The sequence below is a fragment of the Pseudomyrmex gracilis genome, unplaced genomic scaffold (genome assembly GCF_002006095.1).
Source record: "Pseudomyrmex gracilis isolate BER0280 unplaced genomic scaffold, ASM200609v1 scaffold_75, whole genome shotgun sequence".
NCBI lineage: Eukaryota > Metazoa > Arthropoda > Insecta > Hymenoptera > Formicidae > Pseudomyrmex > Pseudomyrmex gracilis.
The window spans coordinates 692351-701019 of NW_018020659.1; the positions used below are offsets into that span (position 1 = coordinate 692351).

General features: G+C 35.4%; 2 protein-coding genes across 10 annotated transcripts in view; one reads left to right on the forward strand and one right to left on the reverse strand.

The window, feature by feature from the left end:
- Positions 1 to 1486, forward strand: part of LOC109854916 (protein 5NUC-like) — a 14315-nt gene extending 12829 nt beyond the window's left edge. For all 8 annotated transcript variants that reach the window (XM_020428524.1, XM_020428522.1, XM_020428520.1 and 5 more), the window contains 2 exons: positions 877 to 1066; positions 1186 to 1486. In XM_020428524.1, coding sequence (XP_020284113.1) covers positions 877 to 1066; positions 1186 to 1403 — 408 coding nt within the window. In that variant the 3' untranslated portion in view covers positions 1404 to 1486. The remainder of the gene's footprint in view (positions 1 to 876; positions 1067 to 1185) is intronic.
- A 589-nt stretch (positions 1487 to 2075) lies between these two features.
- On the reverse strand, positions 2076 to 6814 carry LOC109854939 (SET and MYND domain-containing protein 4-like). 2 transcript variants are annotated; one of them, XM_020428588.1, is made up of 5 exons: positions 6661 to 6814; positions 5126 to 6246; positions 3309 to 3748; positions 3079 to 3222; positions 2076 to 2973 (listed from the first exon to the last, which is right to left on the reverse strand). In XM_020428588.1, the coding sequence occupies exons 2-5, from the start codon at positions 6195 to 6197 to the stop codon at positions 2710 to 2712; spliced, it is 1920 nt and encodes a 639-aa protein (XP_020284177.1). In that variant the 5' UTR covers positions 6198 to 6246; positions 6661 to 6814; the 3' UTR covers positions 2076 to 2709. The 2 variants fall into 2 exon arrangements, with proteins under 2 accessions (XP_020284177.1, XP_020284176.1); XM_020428587.1 differs by having other exon boundaries at positions 5126 to 6814.
- Between the last annotated feature and the right edge of the window lie 1855 nt (positions 6815 to 8669).

Consider the following 8669-nt stretch of genomic DNA (forward strand, 5'->3'; position numbering starts at 1 on the left):
AACTATTTTATAATTATATAATTATTATATAATTATATAACTATTTTATAATTATATAATTATTTTATAATTATATAACTATTTTATAATTATATAATTATTATATAATAGAGGAGAAGAGAACCGGATCACGACGCTTAGCGGGTCGGACCGATCACCTCAATTACGAGAATTCTAAAGAATGATATATACATTAATTTTTATCTAATGTTTTACTTCATATAAAATGTATCTAAAATAATACAACATTACGCATATACGAGTATATATGAGTAACTACAAAAAAGATACATTCGATGAAAATTGTCATTGATAATTCATATAAGAAATTATGACATTGATGTTTGATGCTTTCGCGGTATGTTGTATTAACATTTGAAGATGTTTTTCGCGGTTTGAATCGCGTTAGTATTATTTTTATACCGACGTTTCGTGAACATTTCACAGCTCACTTCATCAGGGTTTCAAGAGCAATCTGATACTGAGATGCTCTTGGACAGGTATCCCTTTTTCTAGCGCCAGATTAGGGAGAAAGGAGTGTAGCGGAGAGAGTGTACACTCCCTTCAAGATATTAATAAATTTTCTTAAGTGATCATATAGTTACTCTGTTTCCCTCTAAGATTTTCACATGATTTTTACTTTGCCGAAACTGATTCACGCCCAATTTCTTCACCTCTAGATAAGTCTTCGATACCTTTATTTGATCCCCTATCGATTTTCTTTACCTCTGTAAAGCTTACAAATTAAATGTTTTATTAACTGAGACAGATATCTTTATCTAGAAAATAGCTATCAGGAAGTATAAAGAAATCGGGCATCAACTTTGCGTGTTTTATACTGTTTTTGATTAAAAACGAGAACTTGCACTTACACAGGTGGCCTATAACATAAGTCAACCACCAAACTCAAGAGTGGTTTCCGTTCAACTTCGATGCGCTGCTTGTCGAGTACCGATATACAGCGAGCTTCAGAAAAATGCCACCTACACCGTTCTCTTAAACGATTTCCTCGCAAAGGGAGGAGATGGTTTTCACATGCTGGAGAACCTCGAAACAACGTCTTTCGGTATGTTTACACATATGAGAGATATTTGGTTTTTGCGGTATTTTTTAATACGATTGTTTTACTTTATACGTATTTTATTTCTTTCGATCAACATATTTATCATGTCAATATTTAAATAGGTGTCACAACAGCAGACGCGTTAGAACAATATTTCAAACGGCATAGTCCGGTGTATCCAGGTGTAGAGTGGCGGATTGCGTACATAGACACAGAAACAAAAAAAAACATCTCCAAGGTTTCAAGAAGTTTTAACTCTCATAATTTAGGAACAACTTATCAGCCGGCTGTTAATGTAATGACTCTCTTACCCATTATTGTTTGGTTAATGAGACCATAATAGAACAATATTATCAACTTATGTATAATTTATATAATTGAATCACACAAGTCTTGTAATAAAGACTATATACTTTTGAGCGATTTAACTATCTTATTATATTACCTATTTACAGTTAATATTATTTTTATATATATTTTCTTTCATGTTCATAACATTATAAAACACAAGTAAAATAAAGGAAAATTAGAGAAAATGATAGATACAAAAATGTAATGTTTTAACAGTATTATGTATTGTCCATAGTCGTTTTAATCCTTTAAATATAATATTTTAAAAACACAATACATTGTTAAAATTTTACACTCAGTAAATATATTATATATATATATATTTTTTATAATATATATTTTTCGATGTGTAAACATGTATATGTGTGTATGTATGTATTATACATATTTCCTCAAAAAAAAATACTCTTTGCACAGAATTTTTATATACGTGTGTTCAACAATTAGTGTAACATCTCTCGCAGGCAGGTAGAAAGAGTAAAACTGAATCGAAAAATCTTATATCATTTTGCGAGATTCTCGCAATAGTTACCGAGACCTTAATTAACAAAGATCCGCGAATAGAGATCTCGGTAACTATTGCGAATCTCGCAAAATGATATAGGACTTTTCGACTCAGTTTTCTACTCTTTCTACCTGCTTATAAGAGATGTTACACCAATTGTCGAACACCCTGTATATACATATGTATATACACATACATATAAAGTATTAAACAGAAAAATATATAAATCTCTTTCAAGGAATCTCTATAAGTTACCTTCTTACGTTAAAATCACACACTGTAGAAACAAAAAAAAAATACTACAAAAAAAAAAGTTTTTATCTTTCTTTATTTATTGCATTCTACTCGAAAGAATGCTTATAATTTGTCAGTCAAAAAATACAGGGTGAGAAAAAATGTTAGAAACCTTAAATTAACTCGAGAATGTTTTTGGAAAAACATTGTAAATACAAAACTTTCCTTACATCGTAGACCTTCAAGCCTTGAAATCCTTAAACCGTAGACCTATAAGCCTCGACATCTTTAAACATGACTACATGTCTAAATGTAAAATTTGCTCTTTCTATTTTCAGTATAGCAATAGGTGTCCTCCATTTGAAAATTTTACTTTGACCTTCAGATGACTTCTGAATTTGACCCCCCCCCCCCCTAGTTCACGGTCACCGTTGCATTCCTCTCTCAAAATCCTACTTTTGTATTTACACTTTTTTTTCCAAAAACGTCATTTCTCGAATTATTTTAGAAAATTCCCACTTTTTTCCCTACTCTGTATAACAAAACATCCCCTCCCTTATTTTTCGCTTTTCCACAATTTTGGTATTTCAAATCTATTCCCATTCAAATCGTACACTCGCTTCAACGTCTCAATGACGTTGTTCATCTCCAAACAAGGCATCGGCGCGCAATCGTGCAGTACTTGCACCATCATTAGTAAATCTTCGATGACGTAAGGTTTGTCCAGTACCTTATCGTCTGCCGCTATATCGATATATGTATTTAACTTGCGTAACGCCTCTTGTATCTTCACCTTGTCCGCCGTTTTCTTCACCAAAGTCTGCACCAAAAAAAATTAAATGTTAGATGATCGTCAACATTAAACAATTATTCAGTTTTAACAATTATATTATCGTATTGAGCAAACTCGATGCTGTCATTTTACATTGTATGACTGTAGTTCGTGATATAAGGGCCAGTTTTCTTGGCACGGTATGCAATCACATGTGAAATAATACTGCTTGAGTAGCTTCTTTCGTCTGACTTCTCGGTCGTAGAGAGCACAATGTTCACCATAGCTATCTAAAAGCTGTAGAATAAGATAAACGTTAAGTATAACTGTACTTTAAACAACTGAATGCTAAATTGTGTCACAGACGAGACAATATACTACACCTGCTCGCCCTTTTTAATGGGATACATGACGTACATCACTACGTGCTCAGCTCTCGAATGCCTCAGTACATTTGGATCGCAGCTGTGATTAAACAGGCTGAAAAATGGCATAGCAGCTACACCACGTTTCACATGATCCAAGCCTTGTTCCTCGTGAATACTGTGAATATTGCTGGGAATGATCTGCTGGTGTCTCATAATAAGACCACCGATAAACGTTACGTCCTTATTTTTCGCCAACAATTCCAAATCTTCGGATAGTTTAGCGCCAAACATCGCGGTGCGCGTCGCTAAAAAGTATAAAATAAAAGACGTATCTAAAGATCTTCTGAAGAGATCATTCCCTGCTCTTTTCTCTGTATTCGTTACAAGACTGTATATGCCGATGTATCGATCGCTATGCAGTCTCCCATCTTGAGAAAACCCCTTTGTTCGAGGATCTGAAACAATATCGATAACAATATAAGTATAAATAACATGTATTTTTGTACACACACACACACACACACACACATATATATATATATATATATATATAGATACTCGTTGAAAATTGATTAAAAAACAAAAAAGCGTTACGAGCAATGTACTGGGTTTTCATGTACTTTATTGTAATTATGTTGAAACAATATGAATTTTATTTTTCGATCGTTTCGATCCCAGTCTGGATTTTTTTTCAGTGAATCTACAGGAAAAGTTTAATTCTGACATTTGTTGTATAGTTTAAAATGTTGCAAAAGAGTTAAAAAAAATATAAGTTCATAACTGATAAAAAAAAGGATATGCTGTACATCTCCAATATGACATGGTCACCAAAATAAAATTAAAATATATATATTGCGAGACTAACTCCGAGTGCCTCGGTGGCCTAACAGGGAAGGCGATGGCACGGAAAGCCGGAGATTCCAGGTTCGACTCCTGGAGTTTTTTTGCAATATTTTAAAATTAGTTAGGAGGGGGGGGTATTCGGGGTCTCTCATATGTGTGATGCAAAGCATCCCGTATGAATTTAAGAATTGAGATTTCAATTCAAAAAAACACTCACTTGTAAAAATTTACAAGTGGAAGTCGTTACATGTGTATATATATATATATAAACCAATGAGTGAATATAAGGCCTTACGAGCCGTTCTCAAAGTGTTGAGCGAGAACTTATACATGTATATATATATATGTATACACATGTAACGAATTCACTTGTAAATTTTTACAAGTGAGTTTTTCGAATTGAATTCTCAATTCTTATATATATATACACGCACAGTTTCCGCTCAAACATCCTGCAAATGGCTCGTGTAAGGCCTCTTATATATTTCTTGTTATTAAAGTTAAAATAATGAGATGTCAAAAATAAAACACTTGAGTGGTGGTCAACAATCACTTGGCGATATGCAACCTTTACAAAACCATTTATATATGAATCGCACGTTTGTATAGGTATAGGTTGCATATCATCTCAAGCGATTGTTGACTACTACTCAAGTGTTTTATTTTTGACATCTCATTTTAATTTTATTTTTGTGACCATCATATTGGAGATGTACAGCTCCTTTTTTTTATCAGTTATAAACTTATATTTTTCAACTCATTTGCGACATTCTAAACTATACAACAAATGTCAGAATTAAAAGTTTTCCTGTAGATTCACCGAAGAAGATCCAGACTGGGATCGAAACGTATGAAATTCATTGTTTCAACATAATAATTACAATAAAGTACATGAAGACCCGATACATTGCTTGTAACGCCTATTGTTTTTTATATAAATTTAAGAAGACTTTAAGAAAAAGTTCATTTATAAAGTAAATTCTTAATACCATCGCATTTGTCAACTTCCTGTAGCATGGTTTTTAATTGCTGTATACTGCCAGCTTCTCTCACAGCAAGTATGGCAAGTCTTAAACTGAAGAAATCAAGATTCAAAAAAGATCTTTCAACTAAACAGGGAAAGACAGCACATTCCACATCATGACATTTTTTCCACTCCGCATATTTGCACTCTTCCGAGCAATACATAGCATAAGTACAGTAGTTGCAAGGTATATTTGCCCAACATACTCTCAAACAATTTGAACAGTGTGTTTGCATGTTCTCTTGCGTTAACATCATTGAATAAGGCTTTTCCACCGCAATTACCTCACCTGGACGAATGTTACGAGTGGCAACAACATGTCTGCCATAACGTTTATTGTACTTTATAGCTACTGCATCTGATGCGCAAGGAACTTCATTATTTTGAGGTATAATAGTAGGAAGAGGAGATTCCTTTATTTGTGCTTCTCTCAAAGGATTTTGAACATTTGGTTTGATTTGTACAGTCTTACGATGTAAAACATTGAGCTTTGCTCTCAACTTCTCTTGATTTGCATCCTTCTGAGACATCTCTAGCCAATGCTGGGCCTCTTTAAGAGTATCTTCTGTGGAACAACTTTCCAGAATCATTAAACATTCTGCTTTGCGAATATAAAGCTTTGCTTTCAGATTGTCTGGATAATTGAAAGCTAATGCTCGATCAATGTCCAAAACACATTCTAAATGCAATCCTAGTTGAAACAAAACCGCCGATCTGTTGGCATATGCCAGTGCAAGTTGCTCAGACGGATAAGGCGCAAAGGCTATACTCTTAGTATATAATTTCAGTGCGTCTACACATGTCATATTATCAAGACCACCTTTGACAAAGGTTTTATTGCCATTTTCTCGTAGTTCCTCTGATTTTTTGGCATCTTTTGGCATTCCAGTTGCATTAGGAATAATATAATAGTCTCGCATAACATTAGAAGTAAATATTACACGTTCCTCATCAGTCTTGAGTTTCCTATATTGTTCTGAAAGTTCTTTTATACGTGTACCTAATTTCTTATTTAGTATATCTATTATTTTATCCATTTTTGTTTTTTGTTACAGAAATATGATCTTAACGTGCTTGCTATAAAATCTAAAAAACAAAAGAAAAACTTTACAATATAACATACGCAATACTTTTCTGTAAATTTTCATCTGTTTCTAATGTCGGCATTTGTGACCAAAAACTAGCCAAACAGATTCAAAATTTGCTTAGATCCATATTAAAATCAATACATCTGAGTGATTTTGTTTTTGTGACAACGTCCCATATACAATACATGTGTTGTGTGGGGTCTATTTTTTTAGAAATGCATAATCTAGCAACATCTCAAAGCTCACCTAACGGATTTACTAAATAAAACATAAATATTTTTTTTTAATCTCACTCAGAACGTGTTAATCATAAATTTTTAAAGTCAGGCACAAGTTGCTCTTTTTGCACACACAATATATGTAAAATTTTATCTAAAATTATACATCCACACTTCTATGCAATTTGTCTCACCCTAAAAGATAAATCTTAGCACTTAGCAGTAGATAGTCTGTCGTCTGTCAGTCTCTTGTGTAGTCTTTTGTTGCGGCAGAGAAAAGTCTGAGAGCGGCCAGGTCAATAAGAAAATGTGCAATCACTTTTCCGTCCCGTAAACTAACGCATGTCCACGGGTGGTACACATTGGAACTACGCAGCCAGTCCACAAGCGACACGTCGCCGTCGGTGCGCTATGTCCACAGGGTGCGGTTCTATTCTGTGCTATGTGCACGAGTTTAAATGGTCACTTTCTTTAAGTGTGTGAATATATTCGAGAGCGTGAATTTGATTGTTTTGAAATTTAAAACGACCGATCTCGTGATGAGAAGATGAGAAAGGAATCAGAAAAGAATAAGAAAAACCATTGCAACTTTTCGTACAACATAAATGTGATATACCAGAAAAGATGTGATAGTCAAGAAAAGAATCTTATTTTAGCGAGCAACATCAGAATTCGTGGAGGTAGTCAAATATCATCATTTACATCATCATTTGCTGCTCTGTGCTTTATAAATCTTATTTTATCTTCTTAAAAATACTACGTATATATGTATATATAGATACAAAATACACAAAAAACCACGTATAATAATATACAAAAATATAAACAAAGGTGTTTTAACAGTACATAAATATAATGTCTAAAAAGTTGCAATTCCAAGAAATATACATAGCTTTTGCTTTTTTATTTAAAACTCTTTATCAGTGTGTGTTTTCTATTTCCAAGTTTTATTTTACAATTGTTTTATACATTACAATAGAATATACAACTCTATTACACATTTATTACATAAAACACATACAATATAATACAATATTATATATAATATAATATAAATAGTTATATATACTCCTACCTGCCTACCTATATTACACATATCTTAACCGTTACTAGCGTTATTAATTAGGATTAAAGCTGCAAAACAGCCACGGTAGGCTCAACAACACCTCTGAAGCACATACATTTCGCTTAAGTTCTTCGCGGCGTGTTGCTTTGCGCCAAGCGATACAAATTTTGTCACCGCGTCTAAGTTTTCGCGGCGTGTTGCTTTGCGCCAAGCGATACAAATTTTGTCACCGCGTCNAAGTNCTCGCGGCGTGTTGCTTTTTCTCGCTTACGGGTTCTNGCCTAACCACCAAGACAAGCCCCCCAGACCGAGATTCTGTGTCTCGAAAGATCGCAGGGTGGTTTACCGCTCTCTTATCGAGTACACTATATTTCGGCCCAGTATTTTTTTGATCGGCCACACAGTCCGGAGCGAAAAGTTCATTCAAAAACCTTCGGACACTTGAGCGTACACATCGCGTACACAAGCGCCTCATTGAATCGCGGAATACACCTCATTGAATCGCGGAACATATACCATCCGCTTATAATATATACATCATCGGGAGAGGATCGGAGGGCAAGCGNGGCGGGCGTTCGCCCGCTCACTAAAAAGCGACTCTACGGCCCGTCTGCCGTCCTTTCGGATCCTCCTGGCCTACTCCGCAATTCAATCACGACACTGTGTAACGTGACGCTTGTTGCTCAATTCTTGTCCTGTCGCACGCGCGTTATGAGAATCGATATCGAATCAATCTACGCGACGAGCTTAGGTTACTCCGCCACAGCAATCCATTCGCGCGGGGCGCTCTTTACATCGTAATCTACACAACATCCTTCCGCGTTTACCGACGGCGGAGTTGTCCCGACGATGCTCGCACCCCGCGCTACATAGATCGCGCGTTTTCGTCGGATCCTTCTCCGGTGAATTGGAGATACATCCGACGGAGCCAATCATTACACGCGCGCGCGTTATGCGAATCGAAGTTAAAACGATCCGACTTCCACGCGACGCGTTTAAGTCGTCCCGGTAAGCAGTCGCCCACCAAGTCGGATCCTTCTCTCGTGCAAGAGATTCATCCGACGGAGACGTCCGTCGAATCATTCTCCACTGAGGGAGATACATCCAACGACACCGAGACTCGCGAGGGCTCGTTCG

Coding starts and splice junctions, on each gene's coding strand:
- LOC109854939 (XM_020428588.1), bottom strand. CDS start 6,197: ATGGATAAAATAATAGATATACTAAATAAGAAATTAGGTACACGTATA. Junction 3,749..5,125: donor GGAAGTTGACAAATGCGATG/GTATTAAGAATT, acceptor ATATTGTTTCAG/ATCCTCGAACAAAGGGGTTT. Junction 3,223..3,308: donor CCATTAAAAAGGGCGAGCAG/GTGTAGTATATT, acceptor CTTATTCTACAG/CTTTTAGATAGCTATGGTGA.